The sequence below is a fragment of the Malassezia vespertilionis genome, chromosome 7 (assembly GCF_029542925.1).
Source record: "Malassezia vespertilionis chromosome 7, complete sequence".
NCBI classification, from domain to species: Eukaryota; Fungi; Basidiomycota; class Malasseziomycetes; order Malasseziales; family Malasseziaceae; genus Malassezia; species Malassezia vespertilionis.
Window position 1 is genome coordinate 405,708 of NC_079253.1, and position 16,100 is coordinate 421,807.

At 59.9% G+C, this 16,100-nt stretch overlaps 8 protein-coding genes and 1 non-coding gene across 9 annotated transcripts; 4 read left to right on the forward strand and 5 right to left on the reverse strand.

Moving 5' to 3' along the window:
• Positions 1-18: 18 nt before the first annotated feature.
• MVES1_003485 lies at positions 19-103 on the reverse strand. Its single transcript has one exon. It is a non-coding gene; the product is annotated as a tRNA-Val (tRNA).
• Positions 104-162: 59 nt separating this feature from the next.
• MVES1_003486 (uncharacterized protein) lies at positions 163-654 on the reverse strand (the record flags this gene model as incomplete). The annotated part of the gene is made up of 1 exon (XM_056208302.1): positions 163-654. One exon carries the CDS (start codon positions 652-654, stop codon positions 163-165), a length of 492 nt encoding a protein of 163 aa, XP_056064277.1.
• Positions 655-904: 250 nt separating this feature from the next.
• On the forward strand, positions 905-5,029 carry MVES1_003487 (uncharacterized protein; the record flags this gene model as incomplete). Its single annotated transcript, XM_056208303.1, has 1 exon — positions 905-5,029. The coding sequence occupies one exon, from the start codon at positions 905-907 to the stop codon at positions 5,027-5,029; it is 4,125 nt and encodes a 1,374-aa protein (XP_056064278.1).
• A 20-nt stretch (positions 5,030-5,049) lies between these two features.
• On the reverse strand, positions 5,050-9,399 carry MVES1_003488 (uncharacterized protein; the record flags this gene model as incomplete). Its single annotated transcript, XM_056208304.1, has 1 exon — positions 5,050-9,399. The coding sequence occupies one exon, from the start codon at positions 9,397-9,399 to the stop codon at positions 5,050-5,052; it is 4,350 nt and encodes a 1,449-aa protein (XP_056064279.1).
• Positions 9,400-9,453: 54 nt separating this feature from the next.
• On the forward strand, positions 9,454-9,858 carry MVES1_003489 (uncharacterized protein; the record flags this gene model as incomplete). Its single annotated transcript, XM_056208305.1, has 1 exon — positions 9,454-9,858. One exon carries the CDS (start codon positions 9,454-9,456, stop codon positions 9,856-9,858), a length of 405 nt encoding a protein of 134 aa, XP_056064280.1.
• Positions 9,859-9,977: 119 nt separating this feature from the next.
• Positions 9,978-12,125, reverse strand: sif3 (Sad1-interacting factor 3; the record flags this gene model as incomplete). The annotated part of the gene is made up of 1 exon (XM_056208306.1): positions 9,978-12,125. One exon carries the CDS (start codon positions 12,123-12,125, stop codon positions 9,978-9,980), a length of 2,148 nt encoding a protein of 715 aa, XP_056064281.1.
• Positions 12,126-12,181: 56 nt separating this feature from the next.
• Positions 12,182-12,760, forward strand: MVES1_003491 (protein-tyrosine-phosphatase; the record flags this gene model as incomplete). The annotated part of the gene is made up of 1 exon (XM_056208307.1): positions 12,182-12,760. The coding sequence occupies one exon, from the start codon at positions 12,182-12,184 to the stop codon at positions 12,758-12,760; it is 579 nt and encodes a 192-aa protein (XP_056064282.1).
• Positions 12,761-12,769: 9 nt separating this feature from the next.
• PPX1_2 (exopolyphosphatase) lies at positions 12,770-14,278 on the reverse strand (the record flags this gene model as incomplete). The annotated part of the gene is made up of 1 exon (XM_056208308.1): positions 12,770-14,278. The coding sequence occupies one exon, from the start codon at positions 14,276-14,278 to the stop codon at positions 12,770-12,772; it is 1,509 nt and encodes a 502-aa protein (XP_056064283.1).
• Positions 14,279-14,512: 234 nt separating this feature from the next.
• Positions 14,513-16,088, forward strand: MRH4 (RNA helicase; the record flags this gene model as incomplete). Its single annotated transcript, XM_056208309.1, has 2 exons — positions 14,513-14,537; positions 14,560-16,088. 2 exons carry the CDS (start codon positions 14,513-14,515, stop codon positions 16,086-16,088), a joined length of 1,554 nt encoding a protein of 517 aa, XP_056064284.1.
• Between the last annotated feature and the right edge of the window lie 12 nt (positions 16,089-16,100).

Sequence of the window (16,100 nt, forward strand, 5' to 3'; positions counted from 1 at the left end):
ACGCTAAAGAAAAAAAAATCAGAACGCCCGGGATCGAACCGGGGATCGCCTCAGTTCGCTGCGGAGTGTAAATGAGGAGTCCTAACCACTAGACCACGCTCTGCAAAATCAAGGTTCCCTTGATAGCATTCGTGTCCATAAGACATAGAGCATACTCGCTCGCTACGCCACCGACGCCGCCGCACTCGATTGGCACGGCGGCATTGTCGCGCGCTGGATCAGCATTGCAAGCGACTCGTTTCCTGTGTCTGCATTCACGAGGCCGAGGGGCGTACTCGGTGTGATCGGCGCCTGCACGGGTCCGAGCGACTCAACGACGGCTATCGCAGGATCCACGGCTTCCTGGACCCTATTCTGCGCCACGGCCTCGATGCTTGTCTCTGGCGCTGGGCCGTCTGCGGTACGCACCTCGCCCGCATCTTGCTCTTCAGGGATCGACGGCGCAGTGCGGAGCGTCGCCCAGCTGAAGCGCTTGCGCTTAGTGTCTTTCCTCATGCTGAAAAAAGAGGCGCGGTTGCGGGTCAGGCCGCGGATCAGCGGGGACGGCTGCTTGGGCAATGCCTCGTGGCACGTCTCCTCTTCAAGCACGCCTTCCATCATGGGCCGGCCGATCAATAACGAAAGACGTCGGGTCAGTGAGTTGGTGCTAGGCATAACATGGAAACGCACCCTAAACCCGCCCTATATAGTATACATTATGTCCAACCCTCATCGCACAATCCATCCTCACCGACTCCGTGGTCCGTGCACAACCTGTTAATTGCCACGTGAGCACATGTAGTCACGCAAGTGCGCGCTGATTGTATCCAGCCCAAGCGCCTACACGCGTGTGGCAACGCGTCTATTTATCGGGCGATTGCCATTCGATAGCAAACTTTGGGTACGGCCACGTCTTACACGGACGATGCTGTCAGTCCCGAGTCTTCTGGACTGCTGGCATGTCCGAGACTTGCCGCGCTTCCGGCGCGTCCTGAAAGGAGGCCCTCTTGAACGCAATGCCGATAAAGCACAGTTGCCCGCATCGCACTCGCACTCGCACTCGCACGGAAGCGGCCACAGCACCGTTCAAGGCCCGTGTGCACCTGCCGAAGTAAACCGCCGCGATTATTTCGGACGCACAGTCCTGCATCTACTTGCCTCGAGCGACGATATCGCCGCGCACGACTACCTCGAGCAACTGCTCACACATCCCTCAGTAAATCTTAATTTGCAGGACAAGGAGAGCGGCTGGACCGCATTGCACCGCGCACTGTATGCGGGCAATCTGCGCGTCGCAATCCGCCTCTTACAGCGGCCAGATGTGGATACCTCTCTGCGCGATCACGAGGGATTCGCGCCCTTTGATCTGTACAATCTCACCGTGCGAGGAACGCATCCCAGTGCAGAAGACGCCACCGATGGCATGGATTTGTTTGTGTGGGGAGCGAATCGGAACTATACGCTTGGCCTCGGGCGCCACGACGACAATACCTTGCCGGAACGTGTAAAATTACGGCGCCCAGAAACCCAAGCCCAATCCGTCCAGGATCTGGACAAGTGCATGGATTACCTGGCGCGTGGCGATGCTCAGCCTGTGCCGGGTGCACGGTTTACCCGCCCGCGAGTGCACGATATAGTCATGTCAAAGTGGCACAGCGTCGTCGTCACCAACGAGCGCCGCGCAAATGTATACGTATGCGGCATCGGCACACAGGCACGTACGGGCCGCATGCCTCAGACATTGCCCGCCTACGAGCCTTTGCGCGACTTTCAAGAGCGTGCTTTGTGCGCCGCAGTGGGCCAGGACCATACTATGTTGGTGACATCGAACGGCGCCCTTTATACGTTTGGGTCTAACAGGATGGGCCAGCTTGGCTACGTGCTTGAGGAAGGTCTCGGCACAGTAGCTTCGTCCACAGGCACCGCCCGCTCCAGCAGCGCTCCGACTAAGGTCCAGTCTGGGATGAGCATCAGCGTGAGCGGCACGGAACTCGATTTGCAAGTCACGCCGCGCCGAGTCCTTGGCAACTTGAAGCGTGAAACTGTGCTTGGGTGTGCGGCAAGCAGGCTGCACTCTGTTGCCTTCACGTCCGACGCCGTGTATACATGGGGCACCAATACCGGACAGCTCGGCTACGATCGCAGCGCCGCGCCCGTCCAAATTCTTCCTCGCAAGGTCGCGACCATTAGCCAACCTGTGCGCCAAGTCGTCGCGACAGAGTTTGCAACCGCGTGCCTGCTTACCAGCGGCGACGTTGCTGTCCTCCACGGCGACGCACACTTTCGCATCTCTTTTCCCGTCGCGCGTCTTTCCATGGACACATCGCTCTTTCGCCCTCGGCAAACGCAGCCGAAACCCACCATTGCCAAGCTCACAAGCTCGGGCACGACATTTGCAGCGCTCTCCGACGTGGGCGACCTGTTCACTTTCACGCTGGAGCATCCCGCCGATTTGCGCGGCGCCACTACGAAAGCCATGGCGCCCAAGCCGCAGCTCGTATGGTCCGTGCGCAGAAAATTCTCCGCGGTCCGGGACGTGGCGATTGGGCCAGATGGAATGTTGCTGTTGTGCACTGCGTCAGGGCATGCATATTTGCGGACGCAGCGGAACGACAGCATAAAGAGCAAGTCGACGTTAGCTCGTGCGTCCAAGTTCCAGTCTGTGCCGTTTTTGCAAAGGATTGTGCGTGTGGTGGTCAACGATACGGGCAGCTTTGCTGCATTGCAAGCGCCGTCTCAACTCCGCGAAATTCCCATGCGCGGCCGCCCATTCGAGACAGAGCTCTTGCGTTTGCTTCCACACATGAACAGCACGCGCAGCGATTGCAATGCGAGCGATGCCAGCTCCGACGCGCGCAGTTCCATCTCAAACAGCTCCGATGCGCACCATTCGCGCCTTTCCTCTGCCTCTGACTCTGACAGCGATGACGATGCCATGGAAGGCAATATGCTCCGGCGCTATGCAACCCAGGCACAGACACTCGTATCCAATGCGGTCAAATTGCGCCCGAAACTGCAGTACCCATGCATCCAGCTCCCCGACACTTTTGCACACGCGGGCTGCGACGCTTTGCTTGTCGTCGAAACGGGAAAGTACTACGTCCCTGCGCATAAACTCATGCTTGCTGCACGGATTCCATCACTGCGCACCGCGATATGGAACAAAGCCGCGCTTGCCGACCCCCTCCTCGGCGTCGCTGTTTCCTTTGATCAGAACGGGCTTTGTGTGATCCAGCGGCCGGACCTCTCCTTGATCTCCGCCATGTTCTTCTTGCAGTATATCTACACAGACGATGTGCCGCCGGTGTGGACTGCCAATCTCGGCATGCTGATTGGCTCTGTGAGCCGCGCCTTGGGCGTCACGACGGCGCCTGTCCTCCCCGAATTACGCATGCTCTCCAGCTCTTTGCACCTTGACGCGCTGTACCGCGCACTGCTTTCCGGTGTTTTTCGCACGCCCGAACCGACGATGCAAAGCGCGTTGCAGCATGTATTTGACCGCGTCGCTGTGCATCCCAAAGGCGCGCTTAACACTGACGATCCCTCGCTGGACACTGTCCTCCAGCTAGCCGATCGCGACGTCGCCTGCCACTCGTTTTTTCTTCGCCGCTCGCCCATGCTCCACTCGCTCTACGAGTGGCACAGATCGCGGGGAGATACCGGCACGGTATACATCAATCTCGAGCACCAGCCGTGGCGCGTGGTTCGGATTGGCCTTGTATTTTTGTACTCCCAAGGCGACCTCGCCATTTTCCACGGCACGGACCAAGCTGTGGGGCCCGACCAGTTTATCGATCTAGTCCTGGACGTACTGCAGCTTGCCGACGAACTCTTGCTCGACCAGCTGCAGTCTCTGTGTCTCATACTGCTCCGCCAGCGCGTCAAGGCGACCAATGTCGGTGCACTCCTTTACGACTCGGCGAAGTACAATGCCGTGGCATTCAGCGAGGCGTGCATGGATTATGCAGCACGCAATCTCGAGACGCTGCTCGAGTCGGGCTACTTGAACGAGCTCGACGGGCTCAATATGGCCAAGCTGGAAGACTACATCCAGCGGAAACAAGACCAATTATTGAGCCGCACGCTTGCAAAAGACCATCTCTTGGCACTCACGCTCAAGCACCAAGCATTTGTGGACGCATTAGACATTCCCCCGCCGTCGCTGCACCTTGTATGCCTCAAAGTCGCGAAATGGGCCAAGTCGCCCGTCCTCGCTGCGGCGGACAGCAAAAGTCCACAGATCTGCGCGAGCCAAGGAGACGAGAGTCTCTTGTTTGCCATGGACGACGTCGACGAGGCGCGTCCTTCGCACGAGGAGGAAAAGCAACACGCGGAAAACTGGCAAACTGTCACCCAGCGCATTCAGCCCAAGGTGCGCTCGCCGGCTGTGCTGCCCGTGTCTGCCGACAAACAGCCGCGCCATTGGAATCTGGATGCACAGACGCCCAACTCGCCGCTTGCGCCGCACCAACTGTTGCATCCGCGCAAGCCGAGCGCGTTGCCATCGTCTTTGCCGAGCGTCACTACAGAGACGCAAGAGGCGCTCGCGACGATGCAACTTTCCGCGCGCGTCTCGCAGAAAGAGCGCAAGAAACAGCGCCACGCACCCGAGCCGAGTCTCCAGCAATCTTTGCCTGTAGCTCCGGGCAAAGTCGCATGGAATACGTCGTCGCCCAAGCAGGCATCTGGCTCGTGGAAAGCGCCTACGGCGGGATTTCCCAACGCACGATCGCCTGCTTCGCCCTCGGCGCTTTCCTTTGCACAGATCCAGGCGCAGCAGCATGCGGCACTCGAACAGGAAGCGTCGCAGCAAGCACCCAAGAGTTTTGCGCAAATTATCCACGAAGAACAGCATGCGCGGGAGCGGCACCTGCAAGAACAGCAGGAGGCTGAGGCGTTTGAGCGCTGGTTTGACCAAGAATCGCGTCGTGTCCAGCAGGAATCCCTGCGTGGACGGCGCGGAAAGAATGCTGGGGCTAGGGGGGGTCGAGGACGTGGGCGGGGACAGCGATCGGTGCCTGCGCGTATTGACGATGATAAGTGTATATAGCTATAGACGATAGGACAGGGTTACAGGTTGGCTGGCGCGTCAAAAGTCGATGCCTCGGCCGTTTTTCCTACAGTCGGCGCCTCGGCAGTCTCTTCCAACGTCGTCACTTTGGGCGCAGAAATAGACTCCTTGTCTGTCGCTGCATCCACTGGGTCGGGTGCCTGCACGTTCTCGGCTCCCATCGCTTCATCCTCCTTCACGGGACTCGTTGTGGGCTGCGACACCGTACGTGTGCCGCGTCTTCTTGCTGCTTCTGCCAAACGCTGCTGGAGCGAAACACGTTTTCCCGGGGTCTTGGGCGTCTCGGGCGAGGAACCAGCATCGGAGGCATGCCTTGTATTAATGGGGGGAACGTGCTGTGATTTCGCAGGCGTGCGGGGCAAAGCAGGCGGGCTTGTTACAAGCGCATCTTTTCCCAAGACGTTGGGGTGCTCGAGTGGCACAGTGGGCTCGTTTGTGCTTGCACACTTGGAGGACGTTTCCGGCGCTTGCGTTGCAGGCTGCATTGCTTGGTGTGCAGGTTCCGGCGCTGCAGTGCGCTGTGTGTGCAACATTTCTTGTGGGTTTGTATTCGTAGTGTGGGTAAGCGGTATTTGACTTGGATGCAGCTCGGATGTAAGGCCTGAGGTGCGCTTTGCATCGGTGTCTTTGGAGGCAGCTAAGCTCAGCGTTTGGACAGTGATTGGGGCAGAGTCCTTAATGGGATCATTAGCAGTGTCCTGAGCCGAGTCCTTGGCAATCTCTGTGGAAGAGTCCTGAGCAGAGTCCTGAGCAGAGTCCTGAGCAGTCTCTTTGGGAGTCTCCTGGACAGTCTCTTGAACAGCTTCCTTGGCAGAGTCCTGAACAGGGTCCTTGGCAGAGTCCTTGGCAGAGTCCTTGGCAGAGTCCTTGGCAGAGTCCTTGGCAGAGTCCTTGGCAGAGTCCTTGGCAGTCTCCTTGGCAGAGTCCTGAACAGAGTCCTTTGCAGTCTCCTTTGCAGTCTCCTTGGCAGAGTCCTCGACGATCTCCTGAGCAGAGTCCTTGGCAGTCTCCTGGACAGGCTCTTGAACAGCCTCCTTGGCAAAGTCCTGAACAGTCTCCTGAACAGAGTCCTTGGCAGTCTCTTTGGCAGTCTCCTTTGCAGTCTCCTTTGCAGTCTCCTTTGCAGTCTCTTGAACAGCCTCATGGACAGTCTCCTTGGCAGGCTCTTGAGCAGCCTCCTTGGCAGAGTCCCGAACAGAGTCCTTTGCAGTCTCCTTTGCAGTCTCCTTGGCAGAGTCCTCGGCGATCTCCTGAGCAGAGTCCTTAGCAGAGTCCTTAGCAGAGTCCTTAGCAGAGTCCTTGGCAGTCTCCTGGACAGGTTCCTGGACAGGCTCTTGAACAGTCTCCTTGGCAGAGTCCTTGGCAGTCTCCTTGGCAGTCTCCTGAACAGGCTCTTGAACAGCCACCTTGGCAGAGTCCTGAACAGTCTCCTGAACAGAGTCCTTGGCAGTCTCTTTGGCAGTCTCCTTTGCAGTCTCTTGAACAGCCTCATGGACAGTCTCCTGAGCAGTCTCCTTGGCAGTGCCACGAGTTGCCTCCTGGACACCCTCTTTCGGGACAGCCTCCTGGACACTCCCTCTCCGAGCATCCTCTTCTTTCTCTCCCTCCTTCGCACCCCTTCCATCGACGCTTGGCCGAGGCTGCTCAAATGACTCAATCGGATTCAAACGCGGCGATGAAGTCGCAGGAAGCCGCTTTCCAATGCCAAACCTCGGCAGATACGCCAGTGGCGTCTCGCTTTTCTCTGTCGACGTACGCGGCGTCGCTACCGGCCGCGGCGGCGGTTTATTCTTCACGGCATCTGCAATATACTGTCCTTTCCACGCAACATCGTCCAAGTCTCGCAGTTTCTGTGCGATATGCTCCGTATCAGTTGTGATCCGCCGCAGCGCATCACCAGTCCCCATATCCACACGCGTAATCACAGCGGCAATACTCATATCAATATCGTGGAATACTTTGCCGACGATCGCATTCACCACACTCGGCTCGAGGAACTGGGTCATGACGCGATGCAGCGTGCCTGTCTCCCGTGCCAAGTCCTGCGCTGGGCGGCTCGGCGCCACGTCTTGCAGCGGCGCATTCCACTGCAGCGCTTGCAGCGCGCGCGAATGCGCCTGAATGCGATCGCCCATAATCGACACCAATTTCGCATGGATCTCATGCTGATGCTCGCGGAAATCGCGCTGGAGCTTGTCAAAGTCGGTCAGCAGCACCGACTGTGCCGGTGGAAGGTGGCGCTGGATGAGTTTCCGCAGTGGCACTATCATAGTTAGCATAAACGAAAGCGACTGCGACGCAAGCGCAAGGTGCCGCGCCGTGATATTCTTCAGGCCAGCAGAGCGCATGGCACCTGCGCCAAGCACAACCTGGCAAGTGCGTGAGTTGAACTGCTTCAAGAACTCGACACACCATCCCAGCGTCTCGGCGGCAAACATGGGCAAGTTCACCACGGCGCGTGCATAGTCTTGCAAAAGACGCAGCACCGTCGTCGTCGCACGCACCATGTGAAATGCGTGGCCATGCACAAGGATTGTGCGTTCGGTGGGTTCTGTGGGCTCCGCAGGCAATACCGATTCGTCGTACAGCTGCAGCGCGCAGCAATACACGTCTGGATCGGCGGCTGCAGCATCGTGCATGCGCTGCACAAGCAACGCAATGTCGTGAGGAATGGGTATCGGCGACCAAATCTCATCTTCTACGGCCTTCACTGCTCGCTCCACACGCGCCTTGTGTTGCTGTACAAGGAACGCTTTGGTCTGTGCAAGCACGGCACTTTTCAGGCCCACCACAGAGCGCTGCACACGTGCATCAACGAGCTGGATAAAGCGCCAAAGAAGCATAAAGTAGGGCATGTACTGTTCGAGTGTCAGTGCGGCAAGCCGCGGAGCGCGCGGCGCTAATGCAAACGTTGCGATGCGCTGTGCGCGCGCCCAAGCAGTCTGCGAAGAGGCCGCGAGAAGCGCTAGAGCGCTGGAATCAAGCGCAACGCCCGTAGAGCGCTGTGCCTCGTACTGTGCCTCGTTCCATTGTGCGGCAAGCAATAGCGCACGCAACAGCGTAGCAATCGACACTTTGTACGCGGGCCATTCCGCATCGCGGAGTTGCACGAGCACGGGATGCATGTCTCGTGCGGCGTCTGCATCGGGAAGCGCCGCGGCCCAAGCATGCTCTGCATTGAGCGTAAGGAGCGCAGCGACAGTGCGATTGAAGCGCGCGCCTGCCAGTTCCTTGGCGTGCTCAAATGCAGCATCTACGGCGTGGATGCGCGCCAAAAGCCCAAGCACAGCGCCAATTGGCTTTGTAGGCACGGCAGGCATGGCGTGCGATTCGTCCAATGCGCTCGTCGCGCTCGCTTTTGGGTCGGTCGCCGCGCTGAGACAAAAGTGCTTGAGCGCATCCTCGGCAAGGATCGCGCTCTCTGTGAGCGACGCATGCTCCTCTTGCAAGGTCGTCGCAATGCTCGAGCGAACCTCGTCGAGCTGCGGCGAGATGGCGCGCAGTGCTTCGATCGATTGCATGTCTGGCGCCAAGAGAGACACGCGCAATTCTTCCAGCACCGCGATCGCGTCCTCCAGCTCGCCGTGCTGCACAAGGAGCAGAAGTAGATCGCGGCGCTCGGCGAGCTGGCGCACACGCTCAAGGAGCGCCACACGCTCCTCCCAGTCGCGGCGCTGCTTGGAGAGGGTAGCGGCGCGCACTGCATCTTCGACTTGCGCCGCGACGCACGCAACCTGTTGATCGAGCGTCTCCATCTCGCCAAGGCATGCAAACGTCTCTTTTCCGAGACTCTGCAGCGTCTCGAGCGCGTCAAAGAAGGACGAGCTCTGCGCGCCGATCTCGACGACGAGATGCTGTTCGATCGTATCCGAGTAGTAGCTCAGCTTCTCTTGCAGCATCTGGTTTAGCACAACACTGTACTGCGCAGCCTCCGCTCCCGGAGCATCAGGGTCCTCAGCGAGTGCTGTGCTCTGTTTGTACCGCTCGGTGACGAGGTCGAATGTATACTGGTTGCTCAGATCGAATTCGGAGCTGAAAAAGACCTGGGGAACGGTGCTCAGCGGCGGCAGGCGGCGCGGCACATGCGCGCCCGCGTTCCCCTGCCTCTTTTCCGACTGCATCGCCTGCTCATGCACAAATCGGCTGTACTTGGCTTCGTATGCATGGATATAGGCATCCATCACGTTGGCGTCGCCTTCAGGTAGCGGCACCAGCTGTGAAGCGTTGCCGATCGCGCCGAAGCGCCCAGCGCTGGGGTCGATTGGGTGCTGCAGGTGTCGCGGATGGTTCAACATCGCCGCAATGCTGTGCACGCCGGCAAGCGCTTGCGGCGCGTCGCTCTCTGGCATCGTTGCACAGGGCAAGAGGGGGCCGGATCGTCACGTGTCTAGCCTCCACCTACCATGACGGTGCCGCTGTACGTACAGGCGAATGTAGACGGCGCTGTGCTCCTACAATCGATCCGCGCGTCGGAGTATGTGCGCGAGGTGGCGTCGGGAGAGGATGCGCCTCAGGATAGCGCGCTTTGGACGCTGGTTGACCATGCACCGGCGCACGGCCAGCCCGTGGTGGGAAGCCAAGCCGCTGTAGAGCATGCGGCGCGGCTCGATAGCCCTCCTTGGTCTAAGCGAGTGCTAGTGCTGGCCGATGAGCAGGATAGCGTGCTCTTAGTGGCGCTGGAGAAAGAGAAGATTGTGGACACGCTGCGTGTCGTGCCGCGCTCTGTGCTGGAAGTGGTGCGTTTTGGCATGTCTGACCGAGGTGGCGAATGTGGATGCAGGGACGAGGAGATTGGCGCAGGTAGGTAAAGCAAGGCTAATCGCAGTACCGTGCGCTGTGCGGCACCGATGTATACGACGCAGGGCAGTGATGGCTAGGTGTGCGAGTAAAATGACAGTGGAAATAGACGTGCATGTGCAGCATCTTGCTATAGCAGTTCACTAGACGTGCTGGGCCCCACAGATACCCCCCTGTTGTACTTGGCTGCTACCAACAAGCGCGCGCTGATCTCGCCCAGTGCGACAATGCATGCAGCAACGATCAGTGCAATTATGATCCACGTAATTTTGCTCATGGCATTGTTGTTCAAGTGCTCGTGAATAATCTCGAGCAGGTCGTTGGCAACGGCGAGCCTTTCGTTCAGCGTTTCAGCGCGCTGGTCAATCTCGAGGTACTCGCGGATGGCATCGTAGAGTGCCTGCAAGCTCGCCTCGTTCCAGAACAGGTCTGGCGTATCGAGCACGTCGCTCGTCAAATTCACATCCACACGCAGCTTGAACAGGTGGCCAGACATGCGCAATGCGCCACGTCTGCTCACACGCAGCTCACCCGTCTGTGCAAGCTCGCGTGGTATATGACTGGTAAGCTCGAGCGTACGCTGCATGCTTTCCTCAAACTCGGAGAGCTTGGTCGACTGTGCAATTGCCAGCGCGAGCGAAATTTTGAGCAGGTGGTTCGGCGCGCGGAACGTGAAAAAGTCGTTGTAGATTCGCGGCGCAGGGACGTTAGGGTCGTAGCAGTAGTGGAATAACTCGCGGTCGTACTCGCGGTGTGAGTTGAGCACCGCACCAGACGCACGGATATCGGCCAACAACGACTCCTCTTCGGCTTGCGTAAAGTTGAACAGGACCACGACGCCGTACGTAAGGACAACCATCTCGCCGTACTGCAGCGCCTCGCGGATTGATTTCGGAGCCTGCTCATTCACCCGCGTTTCGTGCGTGTGCGAGGCTTCGTTGATGCGCAGCACTTTGCGCCGCGGCTTGGCGTCTGTGTTCGCGTCTTGAATACCCAGCTCCTCGTTCGCTTCTTCTTGGCGCAGCATATCGCGCGCACCCGCAAGATCCGCATGCGACGTCTCGAGCGTCTCACCGTGGGATGCGCGCCTCTGCGCCTCCTCGGCCATCATCTCGGTGAGCAGGGAATCGACGCGGCTTTCGTCAATCGCCGGCGCGTGCGGCGCATCGCGCGGCGGCTCCTGCGCGCTTTCCGCACGCTCCTGCACACGCCCGCCCTGTATATAGCCATCCGTGTCGAAATTCTGCTGGTCGTCGGCCTGGTCAAAGTAGCTGCCAACATAGCCACTCTCCTCGTGGCGCTGGATCTGGCGCTCATGCCTGCTCTCGTCTCCGGGCGCGCCGCTCGGCTCGCGCGAGCTGCGCACCGTTGCGCGCCCAAACCCAGGGAGCAATGGCTTAAAGTACATGGCGTACGCACACCCTTCATACAAACGCGGCCGGATCCCGTGTTCTCTGCGGAGGAACCCAAGCAGTGTCGGGACATGGATTGACGCTGAAATGGCGTAGGAGGTAAGCCGCGGCAAAATCGTATACTCGCGCGCATGCGGCGGCATGCGCTCGAATGAGTAGTACACCGGCCCTCGGCGCTTCTGGCTCCGGGGCGGCGCCGCCATTTGCGCAAATTCCGGCGCGGGCGCGTGTGCCTCGCGCAGCCGCTCCTTATCTGCTACCTCCTCATCCTCCTCATCCTCATCATCTTCCTCTTCCTCGTCGGCTGGGGTGCTGGGAAGAGGAGCGAGCTGGCTCTCCATCGGGAGCACAACGTGCCGGCCACTGACTTTGCTCGTGCGCACCTGCTTTTCTGTGCGGACAGGCAGCGAGTAGCGCGGTGCGCGAGCGGGCGTCCCTTTCAGCTGCGGCACCAGTGGCTTGCTCGGCCCTGCAACGCGCAGTGGGCCCGCCACGCTTGCACTTGCGCCCTTCGACGGCAGTTTTGGCGGCGCCGCGCGCGGCCTCGCGCCGCTCGTAGCCTTGAGCGTCTTGGGCGTGCGCTTCTCCACACCATCTCCTTGTGCCTGTCCTGGAATCACACGCGTGCTCTTAATCCCGGGCATAATGATTCCCGACGGCAGCTCGTGCAGCGCCGCGTCGCCAGGCGTCTCGACTTCAAACTCGTCCATTTCGTCGGAGTAGCCAGGGCCCGGCACGCCCGTCGCACGCCTGGACCGCAGCATCGATGCCGTATCACTCATCCCCGGCAGTGGCGCCTTGGACCGCTGGGCGCCGGGCGCCGCCGGCGTGCGGTTCGCACCGCTCGATCCCTGTCGCTGTGCCATCAAGGCAGGAGCACTGCGCGGGCTCTTTTTATTATCACGTGCCACGACGCCCGCCGATGGACCCTGCTGGACGCGGCGCGCGGCCCGTAGGCGATGTGCCGCCTGCGTTGCGGAGGATGCGGACAAACGTGCTGCAGGCACGACAGGAGATGGTTGTGCCACCGCTGAACTTTGACATGGTCGCGCCGGGCGTGTACCGCAGCGGGCACCCGAACGAGCGCAATTTTGGATTCCTAAAGCGCCTGCAGCTACGCAGTATCGTGTACTTGGCCAGCGACGAGTACCGCCCGAACGTGCTACAATGGGCCAAGCGCGAAGGACTGCGCATTTTCCACCACCGCGTCAATATGAACAAGGAGCCGTTCACAGAGATGGACGAGGGCGAAGTTGCGTCTGCCTTGGTGCACGTTCTGGACCAGCGCCATCTTCCGGTGCTCGTCCACTGCAACAAGGGCAAGTATCGCGTTGGGTGCCTGGTAGGCTGTGTGCGCCGCCTCCAGGGCTGGAGCCACATCAACATCCTTGAAGAGTACGCGCGCTTTGCCGGGGACAAGATCGCCGACGAAGAATTTATCGAGATGTTTGACCTGTCGCGCGTACAGCTCGATCCAGAGCACAAGCCGGCGTGGCTATAGTGTACATAGCTACAATATATATTTCAAAATACGCACCAGCGCAGGCTGCACCACTTTGCGGTTTGCGTTCGTGTTGCCCTGCCGAAGCACCGTGCCGTAGATCGGCGCGGCGGTTGGAATCTGTACTTGGCCGTCGGCGCCCAAACCATGCACCCGCTCGCGTTCGCCACGGATGAGCCGCTGCCCACGCCAAGGACGCAGATCGAGGAATGTTGCGCTTGGCGCAAGGGAGCCGGGCTTGCCCCACGCTTCCAGCTCGGCGAGCACGTCGGCAAATGCTTTGCCGCCTTGCGGCGCTGCATACAGCATGGCAAAGTCGCGGCGGCTCTTTAGCTTGCCATTGTGCATCTCCTTGAACGAGGGAAGCACGACAGCGATGTCGAGCCCTCGTTCCTGCATCCAGGCGTGCATAGTCACCCAACAACGGCGCCATTCTTGCTCCACCGCCGCGTCGGTGGTATCATGTGGCTTGGCGTGCTGCCGGTATGCACCGCTGAGCCACGCAGAGAGGGAGAGGGGGACGCTCGATATCCCGAAGCGGACTTTGCCCTGCGAAGTGTGCACGTCGGCGATTTTCATGTCGCGCGCGAGCAGGCCATGCGTGTCGAGATGTGCTACATTTGCCTTGACTTGGCGCAACAGTTTGGACCACACCGCAGTCGTCTCGTGCTTCGTGGCATGGGTGCTCGTATCATACACCACGCCAGCTGCATTAGCAAGGTTCGAGAGCCGCTCTTGCGCTTCGCTTACAAACGAAGCTGCGCTTGTGGCCGTCTTGAAGGAGGAGTGGGGGAGGAGGAATTTGTAGGCGGCCAGGTCCACCGCGGACGCCTTGCCTTTCGGCAGCATCACCACATTCTTTGTATCGAGCACGATCGCACTCAAGAGCAGATCTGCAAGCGCATGTGGCGGCGTATTGCCTGAGTCGTGGAACAAATTGGAAACGAGACTGGCGGTGGAGCCGACGGGATCGTTGCTGGGCGATCGGATAATGCGCAGCTTCGCATCGAGGTGAGCGCCTTGCTCTTCGTGGTGGTCCACAATCACATCTACCTGGCGCTCGTGTGGGTCCTCCTTGGCGCCGCCCCATGCAGGGGTGAGCAACGGGTGGTCCACAAGGCCCAGCGATACATTTTGTTCGGGCGAGAGGTACGTAGAATGGTGGATACTGACCCCGAGATCATCGATGCAGAGGATATCCTCACGCGAGATGCCGAGCATGTCGTACACAAGCACGTTCTCGCTCCTATCTTCCAAATCGTCGCGGGGCGTCTGGAGGAGCGGCACGACATTCGCATCGTCGCCCAGGTGGTACTTGGCCCGCAGCTTGGCGTCGTGGGCGAGCAGATAGCTTAGACCCATCGCACTAGCGGCAGAGTCAAGATCGCCCGCATCGTTGCCCATGACGATAAGCAGGTGCTTGTTTGGCGTCTTGCCGTGTTTGCTTGCACGCAGATGCTCCATCGTTTGCTGCTTCGCCCATTGCACATACGCGGGCAGCGTTGGCGGGGGCGGCATGGAGGGCAGCGGACGGAGAAATCCTCGGTCGGTGCGCAGGTACAAGAGCACAAGCAACAGGCAGCTGAATGCAAAGCACAGCGACGCAGCTCGAACCGCAGGCCACCGTGGCATCAAGAAGTAGGGCACGTGGTCATTTTTCGCGCGGGTGCTGCGCAAAAGTGGCCCTAGCGCCCGCTGCCATGCGCCGATTTTTTTCAGGGGTGCGTTTGCTGCACAGCGCGCCAGTTGTGCATGCACGGCCCAAAACGCGAAGTGGGTTGGATGCATACTAACAGCAGCACCGGCGCGGCATACACTGAGTGAGCGCGTCGTGCGCGGGGCGCCAAGAGCGCCGACACCGAACCTCGACGAGGCGCGGCGTGCAATATCGCGCCCCGGCGAGCTTCCAGCACTGGAGTTTGCACAGCCTGCGCCTGCAACCGAGTCTGCACGCACATTCGACGCTGCGCCTTTGTCCGCGGGCCTCCTGAGCATGGTCCATAGTCTTCTCGGCCCACAAGCGCGTCCGACCACTCCCCAAGCACAGGCACTCGCGCACTTTTTTCCCGCAGGCGCCGCATCCGCTCCAGAGGCGCGCAGTACGTTGATCGCGGCCGAGACTGGAAGCGGCAAGACCCTTGCATATTTGCTTCCCATGCTTCAAAAACTACACGCGACACGCGAGAGAGAGCATGCAGACTATGCACACGTTGACGCAAACGGCGAGCCGCGCATCATGCCGCGGTGTGTCATCCTTGCACCGACACACGAGCTTGTGCGGCAGATTAACGAGGTAGCCAAAGCGCTCTCGCACCACCCTGACCATAAAATGCGCGTCGCATGCACCAGCACCGCGTCATGGGACGCCATGGCGACGGGCGTGCTTGCAAAGCTCGCCGCGCGCGGCGAGCGTGCTTCAGGCGCGCCGCTCTCACCCGACATCCTTGTCACTACGCCGATGCGGCTCAAAGAAATGCTTGACCCCACGCACCGCACACCGATTTCGCTTGCCAACGTGCAAGGCATCGTCGTGGACGAGGCGGATACCCTGATGGACCGTAGCTTTTCTCCAGATACGGTGCGTGTGCTGAATGCGTGTGCCGGCGCGAGCGCCGACACTGTGTATGTCACAGCCACCATTCCACGCTCGCTGACCAAGTTTTTCGATGCGCACGTCCCGTTGCTCACAACGCTCGCATCGCCGAACCTGCACTTGCTTCCCCCCAAGCTCACCGCAACCTTTGTCGACCCCGGCGGCTCCAAAGAAATGGCCGTGCTCAAACAGCTCTTCCGCATCTTTACCACGCCCAGCCACGACGGCGACCAAGTCCTCATTTTCCGCGACAAACGCCATGCAGTCCAGCAGCTGAGCGCCTACTTGCGCGAGCGCAACGTCGACCACATCGCCCTTACTGGCGACGACGTGTCCAGGTTTGCACGCACGGACCCAGGCGTGGCGCGCTTCCTCCACCGCCCTTATGCGCGGCTTGTGCACGAAAAGGATGCACCGCGCGTGCTAATCACCACCTCGCTCCTCTCGCGGGGTCTCGATTTCGGGGCCCAGGTCCGCCATGTCTTCTTGCCGGATGCTGGGCACGGGAGCACTGCGTCTGCGCATGCTGCGAATAACAATGCACTGGAGCTCCTGCACCGCGCGGGGCGCTCTGCGCGCGCAGGAAGAACCGGAAACGTAGTGGTCTTCGACCGCGCGAGTGCGCCGGGCAAGACCAAGGTCCTCATCAACCATCGCGGCCAGAAAAAAGGCGTCGTGCGCGGCCACATGGACTTGCTCGTGCGCGCCCTGCGCTCAAAAAAGTCGCGTAGGTAGCCACGTGTTCCC